General features: G+C 40.3%; 1 protein-coding gene across 2 annotated transcripts in view; it reads right to left on the bottom strand.

Annotated features, from left to right (window-relative positions):
* COMMD1 (copper metabolism domain containing 1) overlaps positions 1 to 18,110 on the bottom strand; it is a 77,667-nt gene that overhangs the window by 45,180 nt on the left and 14,377 nt on the right. For both annotated transcript variants that reach the window (XM_040552694.1, XM_040552695.1), the window contains exon 2: positions 8,599 to 8,880. In XM_040552694.1, coding sequence (XP_040408628.1) covers positions 8,599 to 8,880 — 282 coding nt within the window. The remainder of the gene's footprint in view (positions 1 to 8,598; positions 8,881 to 18,110) is intronic.

The raw sequence follows: 18,110 nt of genomic DNA, 5'->3' as shown, positions 1-18,110 counted from the left end.
GCACAGCCAAAGCTGGACTCCAGTTTTTTTAAAGAGTGTACGTGTGTGTATGTGTATAAACAGAATAAAAATAATTCAAAGGATTAAGCAGCAAAGAAGGGTATGAATTACAAGTATTTCACCCCAATTACGTGCCAGCTTTCCAATTCTCTATCTTCTGATACCTTCTCCTGCAGCAGCTCTTCCTAATTAAAATAAATGAAGAACTTGTTCTTATTTACATCTCTGTACACTAATGTTCAGGGATCTCAAGAGAGACCATGACAAACCTGGAAGGATCTCCAAAGAGCTTTTCAGCAGCAATGTGGCATACTGTCAAGAGTGGGAAAGCTGGCCAACTGGCAAAAACAACAATTTTAAATGTACTTGGCCAGGCTAGGCCTGTAAAAACAAGATGCTTTGTCAGCCAATGCAATGGGCACTTACGTTCATAACAACTCCTTTTTTTGCTGAGTTTTCTAAGAACAAATCACTTGCTGATGTTGACATCCAAGTGCTCTGAAGAGTGCAGATGGCCAGCAACACTGAACACAACACGCTAAGACACAAAGAAGCCAGTTGCTTTGCTGTATAAAGGCCATCCAGCAAAAATTCCAGCCCGCTTTCTTTATTTCCTTTTCTTATTTTTTTTTATTTTCTGGTGTGTGTCAAGAAAAACTTTCAACTTTGATTAAAAACAAGCTAGTGGAGATCACAAATCTTGGTCCTTCAACCATGTTCCCCTTCGTAAAAGAAACTGTGTCACAGAACACATTCACCTGAAAACCACGTGCTGCTTGTTCTACAGAAGGTGGGCACTGCCAAACCTAATTACCAACCTCCATATAGTCACCCCTGGGAGGTCTTAAACCAGCAAATGATCTCTCTGGACCACAACAGGTGATGGACACCATCTTTGCACTGTGAGCTGCTTTTTAGTAAGCCAAGAATCAATGACAAGGGCCAAGCATTGGTCATGCAGCCACATGGTGCCACTCCACATGCTGCGTTTTGTGCTTTAACTTGTGTATTTGCAATCAGTCTCTATACAGCTCTGTGTCCTGTAGTGAAGGAAGGGGCATTGCAGGGACAGTGGAGACACCTGCTATTACATGACAGCAGTAGTTCAAGGTTCATGCTTTAGCTGCCCTGCTAACCTGCCTCAAACCAAACAAAACATTTGGTGATGGGGGGTATGCAATTTATCGTCTCTGAATTAATGCAAAGCGCTGAGGAAACACCAAGGAAGCTCACAGCCATCTCTGTGCTCATTAGTGACAGAGGAACCCTTGTTGTATGCATGAAGTACAAAAGCAACAGAAACACTGGCTCGAACTTCCATGTGAGGTTCAGAGAATAGAGAAGGAACCAAAATGCATACAGTGATTGAATTAAACAAAGAGTACTAAACCTTCTGTTTCAACCCAAAAATACTCAGGAAGGTTGTTGCATAGATTCCAACTGCATGTCTGACTCCAGTGACTTTATCCAATTTCACAGTTATGTTATTCTGGAAATCACAGACTCCAAAACACTAGTTGGCAGGGTTTTCTAGATGTCCCCAGCCCTGCCTTCTGCTCAGAGCAGGACTTTCATAACCGTAAGACCAGATGAGCCGTGGCTGAGTCCTGAAGATCTCAGAGCATCCAATGTCATAAGGTAACCTATCCCAGCCCTGCAGGAACAGCAAATAAAAGGTTGCAAAGTTACAGCAATGCTTTTGGTACGGAACAAAAACAAGATTTAAGCGCTGTAAGCTGAGGGCATGGTGCCAAAGGAGTACCTACCTGGTCTGGCAGAACGTAGCTGGCAGACAGACAGGGTGAGGATTTGCAGAAAAGCCATGAGCAGACGGGCAGAGAACAGGGAGGATGAGAAGAAGGAAAGTCCTTCTAACTAAACATAAATGTGTAGCACCAATTCCAGAAGAAGGTGTAGCTGAGTGATAAGACAAATTCGCTTAAAACATTTTTCAACAGCCGCATCTACTGAATCCAGCTGACCTCTTCCCGGACTCATCATAGTTTGTATTCCAAGGTAAAGTATTTCAAGGTTGAAAGGCATTAAATATGCATCATTACTATAACATCTATCTTCATCCAGGTAACCTTCAATTAATCATAAATTCCCAACATGATATCCTAAACCTGGCTGCTATCAAAAATATTTATGTCTCACTTACGTTGTTCTATTTAAGTACGTCAGCAAATCCAGTTCCAGAGGAAGAACAGCTGACAAGAAATGTATGTGAGTGGGCACACGTGTATACACAGCACAAATAAACGAAGATCGAAACTGTAAGTACCACTAATCATAAAATATATCAAGAGTTACTCGATGTTAGGAACATTGCTTGCTTCATATAGGATGAACTCATGAGGTACACACCAAAATATAGTCAAATATATACAGTATAAAAGCTGGACAATTATTTAACTACTATCTCAATTTAATGCTCTCATTTCTCATTCACCAAATTTCACTTGGCTTTCAGGAGAAGGTGACAAAAATCAGACTGATGAAGCAAAGGACTACAGAGGGTACCCCGCAGAGGATTAAGAAATAACTGAGTTAAGTAAAAGCCAACTGTGCTCCAGTTTCCTCCGTGCCAAGTGACCCATTGCCCTTTATGGTTTTTATTTGCTTTTCGCCGTACCGCGTTATGTAACTGTTCCCTCCAGCTCCTGGATTCCCAAGGTGAACAACAGCTCAAGTGATTACATTCGTCCTGGTCGCAAAGGTGATCTTTTTTCACTGACTTCTACTTACCGGATTTCGTATTTTTAATCATATAAAAATATCGAGCCTGGTGCGGTTAAAGTGCTTGATTCAGACTCTGCACTTCCCCACTTCTGGCAGGAACGAGGCTCCAATAACATTAACCACTACAGAGATTAAAACAGGCTAAGGCTGGAAAGGAGAAATGGTTTGGTGGCTGCTCTTCCTTCCCTTTTTCAGGCCGCACTGCCCTTGTTTTCCAGTGAGGGTATCTAGAGCTGCGTTTTATCTCAGTAGGCATCTCTTCTGGTATCCTACAAAAGGCGATCTGTCTTCTCAGAACACATCCTACACAAAAAGGACTGCAAGTCCACTTCCTGAAGTTATTTCCAGCAACAGCTATGAAGCAGCCTGACCTGGAGTGCTTGCATCTCGTGTCCAGGGACAAAAGCCAGTGCAGACACAATCCCTCCTTCCCCACAGCATGGGTTTACTCATGACTTCTTCCTAATCTGATCTTGCTTCAGCAGGAAAAGCTATTGCTGGAGATAACCGCAGCCTGAGCAAACCAAGCCTTTCACGGACTCGTGCTTACAAAAACATGCACAACACCAGCAGACCCTCAGTGGCATTCAGTCTGTAATCCTGGCAAGGTAATGAGATTTGGAGAAGCTAAATCCTAAGATTTTTATTACACTGTGAAATCATGTTCAGTTTTAATATTGGTGAATGTGTATGAATTCAGCTTACCATTTGTTTATAGCACAGTTGATGCAAATTTTCATCTAAACTTCTGTGGAATACACACAAGGAACACGTCAAAAACAGCTTTGGTGTCCCAAAAGTGTAGTTTGGGACCTACCTCATTCTTTCCCAAAACAGCAAAAAAAAGTCTTCATAGTCATACAAACTAAAAGTTGATCAAATTTCAAGCTTCAGAGCATAATTTTTTGACCTTCAAAATTCTACCAGCATTTCACCTCCCACATAATAACATGTGACAACTGTCTATGGTCATTTTGAATTCTCTTCTTCTCTCTGAATTATTAGGGTATGGACCCAACCACTAGTGGAGAGCAGATTTAATATACCTCAGGTAAATCCTGAGTCAACAGTTATTTTTTCAGCAACTGCTAAGTTCTTGCACTGGCAAAGGATTAGTTCATCTAAGTCCTTTAATCAAAGAAAGCATTTATCTCACTGGTGAGAATTTCAAGTGACATTCAAAAATATTAATAGATTTTCTATTTATCAAAATCTTGTTATTAATGTTGGCCTGTTCTTTTAAAAAATGCTTGTTTTATAATGAGGATTTCATACTTCAGAAAATGATATGGGATGTGAGACTGCTCTTTGCCCTTAAGTTTGCAAGAAATTGTTCCAATTTCATAACTTGCTGTGGTTATACAGTCATATTCACCAGCAGTATTCATGCATACCATTAACTAAGTTTTATAACACCTCTGTCAGATGGATACAACTGTTTTAAAATCAGGAAAGAGAAGAGAGATACAATGTTTGGGGAAAAAAAATGCAAATCCTCATGTTGTCTTTGACACAAAGTATTGAAGGAAAAAACCTCTAATCCATAATCTTGATGCAATTTCCTCAAGTCTTTCTGTGAAGAATCCTGCAGCAGAATACCAAGTTTGATGTCAAAGTAGCACAGAAAATGCTATTTGCCCACAAAACGTGCTTAACTTCCTAGAAAACTCCAATAACAGTGCTACTACGTGGACCACCAGTAATTTCAACACTGAAAAGAAAGGAATGTGAAAACACCCACTCTGTGAATAAGTCCAACTGTAAAAGCCAAGAGCAGTAATTACGCTAATTATCACTTGGTCACTCTCAGATATGAAACTGCAAAATATATAGCACTGCAAGGAGGTAAAATTTAATTCTTTTGTCCAGCCCTTTAATGCTTAGAAAGAAGAGAATGGAAAAAATCATGACCTCCTTAAAAATCTGTCTTTCAGAGTCCTCACGCTGACCCGGTCTATTGCTCGTGACAAGAAAGCACTTGAACGCACCGTTTGCTCTCAGCATTTTTGCCCTCAGCTGTGCAACCACCCTTCACCGTTACCTAAAACTTTTTTTATCTCTTTTGAGAAACAGAAAACATGCACGCTGCTCTCCAGTTTTCTGTATAGCATATGATTGTCAGAGAAGCATCAGCAGAGCAGCTCCAGCATTTGTGACACAAGCAGTCTGCTTCAGTGCCAGTCTGCTTAGCCAGAGGGCATAAGTGACAGGTATACACGATGAGCGACAATTGCTGGGTAAAATATTCCTATTGCTATTGATTTCCAATTGTACATGGACAATAACAAAGACTGCCAACAAATCAGAGCAGAATACCAGTGGGAAGAAAACAGTCCCAAGGGCACATCTAACATGACAAAGTCTGTAAAACAAATTTAAATACACCTTAATACCAAGCCAAAGTGCAAAACCAAATTTTTTTTTTTTTTCTCCTATCAATGACAAGGTCAGATATAAATCTGTGACTTGAAAGGGAGCAACTGAAACTGAAGTCACTGCAGGTAACCTGATGTGGTGTGGCAGCCAAGGTGCACCGTACGGTGCAGCGTTAATCCAGCAGGGCAGGAAGGACGCAAGAAAGGCGGCTCTGCAGCTCACCTCCCCATCCCTCCCAGCAGATTCGTGTCCGGTTGAAATTTCATACAGAAACGCTCAGAGAGGGAGAACAAGATCGAAAGGACGTAAAGAAGCGGGCAGGGAGCTACAGAAGGTTTTTTGTTTTTTTTTTTTTAAAAAAAGTCAGCAAGGTACAGAGCTGGAGATGGCTAAAACCATTGTGCAAAAATCAGATGGGCTGTTCAAAAGAAAAGAAATGACTGGCAGTGATGAGTGCCAAATATCACGAACTGATAAAGGAAAATGCAGGCTAAAGTGCAACTATTTAAGGATTTCTTTTAGTCGGATTGTTAAAGAAAAGGAGCTTTCAAAGTAGAGCATTCATCACAGCGAGTACATTCATCTCCTTTTAACCAGGACATATACAGAATATATAACCAATATAAAGGAGACTTCAAATGTCACTGTAAAATCTTCACCGAAGAAGGCTTCAAACTGCAAGTTACACATCATAAAAAAACTTCCCAGATTTTGGAGCACCAATATTACTGAATGTTTCTCATCAGAAGTGTCTTTAAGTGGACTAAGGGTTCAGTTTTCTTCTACAGGATGGTAAAAGTTAATTCATACAAGTTATAATGAATACACAAAACCAAAAAAATCTCTGTTCCACCAGAAAACATTCACAAGATTTGACATACTTAATGTAAACTTTGTCTATTTATGAACCAGTCACTTGAAACTGCCCCTCTCTAGCCACATTAGGTCTTACATACATATTCTTTCTTTCCATCGTGGAAGAGTTGACTGATTAAAGTTCAGAGGTAGCAAGCAGAAAGCAAGGTTACTTACAGAAGCAGAAAGAGCAGACACTCCCCAGGGTATCAGTCCAGACAGAGACACCGAGAAAAATCAGAGTGACTTTAAGGTCTGGAAATGTACATTTTATACCAAACACTTCTTTGTTTCTGTTGAAACATATGAAATATTAATGCCAATTCACTACACATCAATGCACTTGTATACTCCCCTGTTATCAAGTGTCCAAATGAAAATGGTCTATTCAGAATACTGTTCTCCGGAATTATCAGCCAGCTTTCTTCTACAAATCTAACATATCTTCACTGTTCACCAAATTACATCTGTGACTGACAATTTTTACCTTTCAGAAACTATGTTCCTTCTGTCAAGTTTCAGAAAGGCAGTAGCGTATGTATTTTTGATGTGCTACAAAACTTGGTATTTAGAACAGATATAAATGTGCTAACGATCAGGAGTACATAAAATGGCTATAAAACCTGACAAAAAGAGTTTCAAATCTGGGGGCTGGATCCAGCATGCAAGAACAACCTGTTCACCCCATAGTAGTAGTCTCCAGTTCCATCCTCCCAGGAGTCCCAGACACACATGGGAAGAGGCTGAAAGCTGGATGAACTGACCTCAAAAACCACTTGCTGCTATTTTCAGTCCTGAGGGTCCCCCAACTGCCCTGTCTCAGCCCATCACGCAATGGTGCAGCCTGCTGAAAGCTTTTTATCAGAGAACCTATTTAACCCTAAGCTAAAGGTTATGCAAAACAGCTCCTTAAAAAAAAAAAGACTCACGTGGTGATAACCCTAATTATTCCATGATTATTTCTTTAAATACCAGTCTCTAATACCCTTATTTGCACCAAATGTCAGACTTACTGACAGCTCGCTACTGCCCTGTCTTCAGCCAAGGAGGTAAAAGTTACATCCACTGGTTGTTCAAAAAACACATTCACACAACTGCTTTTCCTGGTATGTTTGAAATATGAAACCACACTGCTAAAATAGTTCTTTCTGGTTTTGTCGTAGGGCTTTTTGTTACAAGAAACAACAAGATCTCAGAAGCATCTATTCTTACTTCATCTTGCTTCATCTTCACACCCCCTTTCTCTGCACAGAGTGGAAGAATTACAAATGTACTTGCTGTTTGATGTTACTGTAATAAGGCATTACTGGGGGAAACAATCTCAAAACAGGAGTCACTACCTACATAATTCATTTAAGAAATACAACCGTGGTTCTGGGTTTAGGTGGTGTTTTTTGTTTTGGTTTGGTTCTTTGTTTTTAAATATACGTGGGTATTTTTCACACTTGCTCACTAATGTACTCACTCTAATCTACTCATATAACCTTTTTTTCCCCCCTTTTCGATTTGTTACTAATGGAATATAATTGTTTCTCAAGATACTGAACAGAAAACTCCACGTTTCTTGAGGCTGGGAAAAAACTAAAAACATACAACATTATTGTGTTATTGGTCACTGCAGAGACACACTGGGGGAAGGTGGAGGAGGATCAGCACTTAAGAAGGGTAAGTTTTCAAAGACAGAGGAAAAGAGAACTAAAAAAGTACTTTCAACAACATATACCACCTCAGCAGGATCCCAGTTTACTTGTGCTTTCATTCTGGCCTTGGTAGAGCCACACAGTTCCAGTCAAGTCAGTGAGTCTGCATGGGGATACTCCACATGCCTAATACAGGTACTGCTTTGCTATAAGCTACCAAAATATTACAGAATCAAAGGAAACTTACTCAGTGTTAACTATCAACATCAAAACCCCACAGTATGCTCATAGTATGGCATGCAGTACCTACAGCTAAGAAATTAATTTTTACAATCCACTAACACGTTGAAGAGGAAGAATATACCAAATTTGAATGTGAGAAGCCATGCCTTTAGGTATACGATCACATTAAATTTAAAGATTAAAAAGAAATGCAGTGTTCAGCACTGATAGAGCTCTCTCTCTTTCAGGCAGTTAAGACCAGATTGCATAATGCAAACAGTAATAAAGATCTACTTGTAAAATAAAAATAGGTACTATGTAAAATAAAGGAGAGTCTTTCCCCTCATTTGTCCTAAAATGCAAAGAATGCTTGATCATTTATGACACGAACTTTACTCTTTTCAGTTTCTACTTTGCAGATATTACCCAATTTTGTTATTTGATTAGTTAAAAAAAAGAAAAAAAAACTTGCAGTGCATGGAATATAATTTTAATAACTGCTAGTATGGCTGATTTTATGTTTGACTTCAATGATTTCAGATTTTCCAAGCTTGAAGTAGAGAGCTCTCAACACACACATACGCAAAAATTGCATTATTCTCACAGAATATATCTGCGTCCAAAGAGGGACCACAAGTTCAAGTACATTAAGATAAAAAAAAAAGTACTGATTTGATTTGGATGCAGTAAATTCAGCAATGTAAAATGTCTCAGTGCATACATAGCTAAATCAAGTTTATATAATTTACAAAATAAAGCTTACCTGACCATTTTTTCCCAGTTCCATTTCTACTATTGCAACCGGAGTATTTATCTGATCAATGTGTCTTGACTGTGACTTCAGATCCACTCTCCAGTTCATGTTTTTCAAGACGTTATCCCAACGGCTTTGATTTACCAGGCTTTCGTGGATCTTTACTCGGTGGTTCTTCCAAAATTTTGCGAGGACTGCAGCTTGATCAGATGTGATGCCACCTTGTTTTTTGGTTTGGGCAGTGAGAAAAGCCTCCAGCTGATTTAAATCCATGTCTGCTGAAGCAATTGACTGTAGGGAAAATTAGAGGAGAAAAAGGGAAAAGCTTGCTCAAAAGTATTTTTTAAAACTCTAAGCTGAACAGTCCACCAAAAGGTTGTATCTTTAGGGTTTTGCAAATACCAGATTTTAAAAGGACAGTGCAAACAAAACTCAGCTATGGAAATAACCTGACAACTTCTATTATAACTCATTTTGCCTACACCACTTATCCCACACTTCTGCCCCAAGACAGCTGGAGGGTAATGGATCTCTAACGGTAGGAAGGAAGCTGGGAATGCCTTTGGGAATGCAGCACAAGATAGCAAGGAAGCTTTACACAGTCAGCTTGGCCCTTTTCCCCAGTGTGTCCCAGGCATACCAACTTGTCTGTACTGGGTAGCTGGGACAGGCATCCGGTACGATACTGCTGTCCTGATGGTCTGTTGTACAGGAAAGCAATTGTAAAAATGTAATTGTATCAACTGTAATTGTAAAAATCTCAAATTGTTAAAAATGCAGCCGCAGCTTCTTCTGAAGCATCGGTGGACTCTGCTACAGTAAATGCCGTATGTGTGTTTTGCAAAGGGGTTGCAAGGGGTGAAGCAACAGAAATGATTCTTCCAAAACCCACTTTATTTAATAGACATCCACTTTTTCCACTGATCTTTCCAAAACTGGTAATCCTACAGCCTTAAATTTGCATTGCCTAACTGGGAATGTTCGCTAAATACGTCTCTGAAGGGAGGAGAAGAAAGGACATGAAGGGAGGAAACTCACTAAGTTTCCCCATGGTAATTTCAAGCAGACACTTCTGTTTTATCCTCACCCAAAATGGACGCGACTCATCCATGCCGCCTCCAAGAACATGTAAATGCAGAGAGCAGCAAGGCAATGCGAAGCTAAAATCCTTGGGATTTGTACCCATCTTCCTTGACACTGTATTCCTACTACTGCACTCCACACATTACCAGTGCCAAATACAGAAGAAACAAAGCCCTCTGGTCTGAAATGTCCCCTGGTTTAACACCTTCAGCACTTTCCAAGACAAAATGTAATATATCTGTGCCTTTTAAAACCACTGCTCGAAAGGAGGCCTAGTGCTCATCTGCAAATGGCGCTGAGGGAAGCGGCCATCTTGCTCCCAAAGCCTTGGACTCCCCACAGATAGATACAAGATCTGCTGCTTCTCCCCATTGATGGTCTACATTCGTCAGCAGAGTGCAAAGCATACGATCTTAGTCACATCAAGAGTGGCCTGAAATACAACAGCAGATAAAAAAAAACAACAAAAACCCACACAAGAACTAGTCCCGGACAAAGAGCTTACACGTCGTGCAAGTGACGGAGAACAAAGGCAGGAGATTTCCTACGTCAAAGCAAGTGAAGCCAACAACCACCTCCACAAATACACCACATCCTTCTTAACCTGAGTTTTTTCAAGAGAAAATATGAAATAAAATCAGAAACAACTGCCCCCATCCTCCAAAAAACAACACTCAGCTTGTGATCTGCAACAGAATTCAGCCTTTTATCATCCAGCACGTAAGAGCTTTCTCCTGAAACTTTTGTACTATTTTGTTTAAGAGGGAAGCTCTGCCTTCCCAAAGTCTCATGATGGATTGGCTGCCATCTGTTACATGATTAAGAAAATAAATGGCAATCCATACTAGAAGTAACTGCTCTGCTGTATCAGGATTCCAGCTTAATCAGAGTTCTGGTAATTTATTTTAAGATGTGAGATGTCTAGTGTACCATTGTCTTTTTCAATTCATGGTATCTGTGCATTGATTGCTTTTTATCATGAAGATATTTACCTGGAGGCACATTCAACTCTAATTACCTTGTAAGTGAAAAAAGCATTTTTACTTTCTGTTTTAAAAGAACTGTTTATTTAGACTCACATTCCTTTCATACATACAGGTCTTTCATGAAGAGGACCATCTTTTACAGCAGCGTGAAATATGTTCCCTTTTAATATTTGTCATATCAGTGAATTTGTGCGAGGACCTGTTTGTGTATTCTCCAACACCTACCACCTTTCACCATTTTGTGCAGGTTTACGAGTTACATTTAAAACCTGTGTGTGTTCATGCAGCAGAAGCACCCTAATGTAGCTTGCTAACAAAAGGCTATCGCACCAAACAGAGGAAGGAAACCATGTGTCACAATTAGCAATCATTTACATCTCTTTCTCTTGCAGATAAGGGTGCACATTTACATGCAATACGGATCACTTAATATTGTGGATGCACGTAGCTAGAAACCAGAAGGTAACAACCATACTGAGTTTTGGTGGAACATACATCATATAGCGTGTGTTATAAATAACACACCGATATAGTCCATCGTTCAGAATAGAATCTCTCTCAGCTTGCAAGTAAGATTACTATCTAAAAGTTACTTTAAATACATATATATATAAATGAAAAGAATATAAATGTTAACTGGAAGAGAATGCAAACAATCAATGAGTTATACCTCCCTATAACTGCACAAAGATATTACTGAAGACATTTTCTTGGAAATTCACAAGGAAACCCATCAGCGATAAAGGTCTTCAAGCAACTAAACAACATCAACTCATTGTAATATTCTTCATCCTAGCTTGGAAACATTTAATTCTGGCACAGGAAACCAGATATAAATTACAAGAATGAAAGAACAGTTAAGGGCTTCACTGATCTTCCATCTCTTTTCTTGTACAGATACTTGTACAATTTGTTTTTAAACAAGCACAGTCGTCCTCCTATGAGTGCTCATATGAATGTTGACTGTTCATTCTGAATTCTGAACTTTAAGCTCGAGGAAATGTCTTAATTTAACTTGGCTAAAAATTATAATTCTAGTTATATTCTGGACATCATTACGAACAGTTTTTTCCATTATTTTTAACAATGCTCCTATGTAATAACATAGAATGAGAAATTACAGTGAATACACCTTATTGCTATTTCTAAGGATTAATTGAAAAGTTAAAAAAATGAGTGGTTCTTCTATGTTTATAACTAACAGCAGATAAAATGCATCTGATTACAGGTCTCCCTCTCATGCTTTTTAAACACTGGGAGCTTATGAGCGTTGAGCACCACCAGGACAGTGAGCAGCTGTAGTACAGCTCCCACTGCAGCAACAAGATCCCACTGCCGGAATAAACAACAGATACTCCTTGGCACCATTACTGAAAACTCCTCGGGACTCAGAGGTGTTGAAATCTGCTCTATCCACCCACTCCCACAGCTGAATCACTTTCAGCATTCTTTCAAGAGGTATACAGACAGACCTTGAAGTGCAGGATCCACTGCAGCACCGTGAGTCACTCCATACCATAAGTGAGACACGTTAGGGTATTTCTAAGCTAAGTACATGGTACATGGAGATCCTGCCTTCTTCTCCACCTAGTCTCTTCGGCAGTGCTCCATAATCATATTTTTGCAATATAACATTGTGGCCCGCTTTTCGTTTACAGACTGTCCCCATCTCAATCATGTAACAAGAAGCATTGTGTTAGAAGCATGACACCAAGGGTAGGATACAATTCCAGTTTGTGTTGGCTATCACAAATGATTTACTACTTCGAGACAAATCTTCAGCTATCAAAGATTCCATTTACATTACTACAACTACTCATTCAAGTGACTAAGGCACCATGAAGTCTATTTTAAAAACTAGAGTCTGTAAGAGACCTTTTTTAGACATCAAAAGCTTCCTCACATTATATACTCTGAGATTTGTAAAAACATGCACTTTTTCCTGGGAAGCACAGCTTATGCACATCAGACAATGAGCAACACATGACAGCTTTACTTTCCAGAGACTGGGTAGGTGTTTTTAAGCAACAAGAAACAGATGTGGTCACAGACTTTTCTTTGTATTCATCTTCAGTAGATACCCATTATCTCTTTGAATATAATTCAGCCTATAAAAACATGACTTCAAATACTATTTCCTTAATGGAACAATATTTGATAATCTGGGGAGTTTTGTATTTGCTTAATTAGATCCATTAGACATGTGCTTTGGTACACAGAAAAGGAAAACAGACTTAAAATCATTCTCTCTTCTGAGAAATAGAGCCTGACAAGCATGCAATACTAGTGAGAAACAACAATTGGCAAAATCCACTGGGAAAAAGAACACACTTCATTTCCAGAAATAAAATATGACTTGTCAACGATAATGGAAGAGCTCCAGGAGCTGGCCACGACGGTGTGTGCAGGCATTTTCTCATCCGTCCAAGTGACTTAGGCAGCTTCTAGGGCCAATGGCAGCTTCAGGCAGGAGGGCTACAAGAACATCTCTGCAGCCCTGTGGTTTCTGAACCCTCCTTTTTAAGTATGTACTACCAGCATCTCTCCCAAGCACTGCTGATGCATCCAGTCCCGTAATAAAACAGCTATTCCCACAGACGTTCCCCGGATATTAATGCAGTAGACTTTCCCACGTTTCTTATGATGATAGAGGTTTTGGACTAGTTAGTAGGCTTTATCTCACAAACACTGTGTGTCAGAGTCTATGAGCTCTCCTGAGAACTGGAATTAAGACAAAATTAGATGCAACAGCCTGTTTGCTGCACTGGAAACGGTGATCCATCTTTTGAAAAAAATACAGAACTAGAGGCCTGTCCACCTCACCAAATTTGTAATTCAGAAATCACAAGTGACTTTAAAAATACATTTAATCAAAGTACAAAGATTTTAATTAAAATCTTTATGTCTTCATCCATGGGATTTCCTTCATTCAAGCTCCATACTATATCCAATATTACTTCAGTTTGCTTTGTATTGAGCTGTAATACAGTCAAAGTGAATATTAAACCATTCGCTTACAGAAAAGAACTGACAATCATCAGGAGCATAAAGTATTTTGTTTATACACCCACTGTTTAATTTTTTCCTAGCGGGTAACAGAACTTGTGCAACATCTCTTTCTTATTCTAACCTGTAGAGCCTTTTGATTCATTGCCCAGGAGACACTAACCAAGTCAATGAACATCCAGTGGACATGTAAGTATTTTTAAGTTTGGGTTACCCTGACTTTTATTTAGCTGTCTTCTTGGACGGCACTCACAACACAGTAACGAGAAAATTATTAAACTGATACTGCAGATGGGGGAAAAGAAACGTACTCGTGATGAAGTTTCAGGCAAAACTAATTTCTAATCTTATTTAGCTTGATTTCACACAGACTTATCAAATGTGCACAAGGGAAGATAAAACTTTTCTGAATGGATCATTTCTGTGCTCCTCCATTTCCTCCGAGGTTCCCACCAAAACCCAGTATCTTATTTTTTTGCGTATAAATTCACAAACTCCAGTGTTCTCTGGTAAAATTACTTTCTCATTTGAACATGAAACTCAGTAACAATAGGATAGCATATACGCAGCTATTTTCAGCCTAGCTTACAGCTAAATACCAAAGAGATCTCAGTATTAGTTTCTAAAACCTTCTGAAGTTACCACAACATTTTTTCTCCAGCCTGTCCCTACCATTAGTCTGTACGTCTGCTAGAAGTGACAGTTTGGACTCATAACTCCCTAACACACCACTTCCTAAACTTATTTGCAGGAGGTGTCTTTTTTTTTTTTTTTGTGGTATGAAGGCTCGTTTGATGACAAAGGGAGGATGAAATGTTGATTAAAACAGGCAGTCACCACATGAAGTGCAACCTGAGCCATTCTCCTGTGGTCAGGGAGAACTTCCTGCAAACCTACAGCGCTGGGCTCAAAACAGCATCCCACCCCAGCCTAAAAACCATCTCTGGCAGAAGGGAAACTGAGAATCACAGGGATTACTCTGTCTGGACCTACTTAAAGATTCTGCCTGTGCTTACAGAACAAGAATAAAAATTAAAAAAAAAAAAAACCAACAAAACAAGCCCACCCGCTAATAACATTAGTCATATCTAGATCTCTAAATGATGCCTGCATACTCAGATTATGAACAGTTTATAAAAGCTTGGATTTTAAGCAATAAGCATAAAAAAGAAGCACCACCCCCTTCCTGAGTAATAGTTTCCAAATTACTTGTATTATTTAAAATAGAAAGAGGAAGAAATGCATAAGAGAAAAAAAAAAAAAAAGCAACGGAAAGCAATTCTCAGAGAGCAGACAAGCGCTGGACAGGCTGGAGGAGAGGTAAGAGGGAACTGAAAAAAATAAGGAAATGTTCTACTAATAGCAGATAAACATACATCTACAAGGGTTATAAAGGAGGATGAAAAATATGAGTAAATTGATTCAGTTGAGTACAGGCCAAGATGGACATAGTAAGCAACAAAAAAAGTATTTTTAAATGAGCTTTGCTACCATTTTTCTCCTGACTTGAGTCAAATTCTTTGCTATGGTTTAGAAAGCATTTTGCCACATGGGGCGGAGGCAAAGAAATGTCACATTTCCAGTAATTCTTAAACACACAGCCATGCTATGGGCAAGTTTGACAGGGTCAACCTTTTTCAAACAAATATGCATACACATGTGCTCCGTGAGCTATGCTTCAGTAGAGCCATGTTACCTCTTTAAGAATGTATAAACCTTTGCAGGTTACATTATTCAGCCCAAAACAGTTTCGTCTCCAGTCCCTATAAAGGAGCCATATTCAGAAACGAGAATGTTCAACAAATAGAAGCCATTCGATGCAGTATTGCTAAAAAAAAAAGAGAGGAAAATAAAAGAGAAACCCATATAGGGCAGAATAAATACCAGATGGTAAATACAGAGAAATTCAAGGGCAGGAGCAAAAGAAGGAAAATAGACAGACGGACAGATAGAGAGACGGCCCCGGAATTGGTGGCATGACCTGTCCTTCTCTGAAGACATCACGTGATGGGCATTTTTTCTCCTCCTTTTTCCTCTTAAAATAAATGAGAACTGTGTTTATCAGGTTTCTACAATCATTCTGGGAAAATTACTTGCTGTCGTGGACTATTGCTTCATGTTTAATCTCATTTCACTTAGGAGAGTTAAAAATAGACGCTGGATCAGCTCGTATTTTGAGGGCAAACGGAAAAAAAAGCCGTAGCCTTACCCTGCATGCAGTAATGGGGCAGACATTAGCAGAGCTTATCGCAGTACTTTGCAGGCAGTGTTCTTGTAAGTAAAATCAGGGTTTGGGAACAAACAGCTGGAAAGCACTGCAGCCTGTCTCTGCCTTAGCTCCTAACCCTGCAGACACATTTCACAGCAGCAAAGCAACTGGCGCGTAAAGGAGACACGTTTACAGACTACTCATTTTCAAGGGAAGCAGGCAAGAGTGCTTTACTATCTGGTCACTCGTCACGTATTTTGACAACTCGCGTTACATGCTGACAGGCCCAACAGGTGAGAGGTAAGCTTCCAGTCTCAGGATACCAGACGGCAGGTCTTCCTTTTGGCACGTACAACATGCTTGTTCCTCGTGTCAGCTCAGCTAAATACAAAACACGTTCGCCAAAACCAGGAGCAGCCTTTGTAGTAGTTAACACCTGAGCCTTATGAGGGCAAGGGGGCAGCAGGTCAAACTGTTCATTGTAAGAGTCACAACTTTTCTGTATGGATCCCACTCCCCCTGAGGGGCTGGAAAACACCACCGGAGCCTGGGAGCAAAGCCCAGGCTGGGATGCTCAGCAGAAACCTTTTCTCGCTTTCTCATAAAGATTTAAATACCATTTGCTGCAACAAGAATGCTCTTAGAACTAAATCTAATAAATGTTTTAGAAAAAGAAAAAAAAAAGTTCAAGACTAAATACCCATCTTAAAGCGTTTTCCAGTGGAATCGCATTAAATCTTTATGACTGTAATCACCCCAGAGGGAATTCTCCACTTCAATCACATTAGGATCAAGTCATCTATTGGTAGAACAAGCCAAGTAATCAGGTTTTCCAGCAAATCTGTTGAAACAACTCTCCTCTTCTTTGCCTCCACAGACTGTTTGTGTTGCTCTCATGAGCTGGACATGCACGGCGGCAGTTTGCTATGCTTGCAGACACACAACTTGTCAAAACTTGGTGCATAACAAAATCCAGCTTTAGATTTCACCATCATAGGCCTCAACGGCAAAAAACTTCAGCCCTAAAATGCCCCAAGGCAGCGCGGTCTCTGTCATCAGAAAGAATCAATTCACTTTTCCCATGGCTTTTCTAGCCCGTTTGACTGAAAGCCATACCCATGTTTAATAAGCCCCTTACTGTTTGTCCACATGGGCTAGACAATTTATCTAGCACTCACTTTCCATTACAAGACTGATAAGAGATTTAAATGATGCGTAATAAAATGAATTGAATAACGAGCAATGTGCAACCACCACTCTCCTGGCCACAGCCAGATCCCTCGCTTTCTTTTGGTCATGCAGGAGACTTGATGCCAGGGTCACAAACAGAGGCACGCACACGGTCACTTGTCAGGTACCAGCAGGCACATCTAGTGACTGGTGAGGGAAGAGCCTTTCTGCACCAGCTGCACGTGCCTTCTGGCTCCTTACAGCTCTCAAGAGGGTTGAAAGGCAGCGTAACAACCCCCAGTCTCGAGGGCCCACCAGGAGAGGCCAGCACCTCAGGAGAAAAAAACACAGACACACGCTGGCAATGCTGGGGGTGCAGATGCCAAAGCAGGCGGTGTAGAAGAGGGGGGAGGTCTCAAACAACAGGGCCTAACCTCAAAGCCCAAGGCTGATGGGCTTGCACGTCACAGAAACCCAAAACTCACAAACTTGAGCAAGTCCCCGACAAGAATCAGAGCTGCAGCTTATCATCTCCATTGGAGGTCCTGGTGGGCAAAGAGCTCGACATGAGCCGGCAATGTGGGCCTGCAGCCCAGAAAGCCAACCACATCCTCGGCTGCACCAAAAGCAGGGCGAGGGAGAGGACCGTCCCCCTCAGCCCTGCTCTCGTCAGACCCCACCTGGAGCCCTGCATTCAGCTCTGGGGCCCCCAATATCAGAAAGATGTAGACCTGTTGGAGCAGGTCCACAGGACAGCCACGAGGATGATCGGGGTCTGGAGCACATCTCTTACACAGACAGGCTGAGGGAGCTGGGGTTGTTCAGCCTGGAGAAGAGAAGGCTCTGGGGAGAACTTACAGTGGCCTTCCAGTACCTGAAGGAGCCTACAAGAAAGCTGCCTAAATGTCCTGTTTCTTCTTCTGTAGAAAAAGGGGGTCATATATGTTTTGTTCACTTAAAAAGTTTAATAAAAAATACAGAAGAAATCCTAACTGCTACAAATTTGTAAATATTTGTACCATCTTCGATAATGTAAAACCAAAAGGTATTTATATAACCAGCCTGTT

Source organism: Cygnus olor, chromosome 3 (assembly GCF_009769625.2).
Source record: "Cygnus olor isolate bCygOlo1 chromosome 3, bCygOlo1.pri.v2, whole genome shotgun sequence".
Lineage (NCBI taxonomy): Eukaryota > Metazoa > Chordata > Aves > Anseriformes > Anatidae > Cygnus > Cygnus olor.
This window is presented reverse-complemented; position numbering and strand designations above follow the sequence as displayed.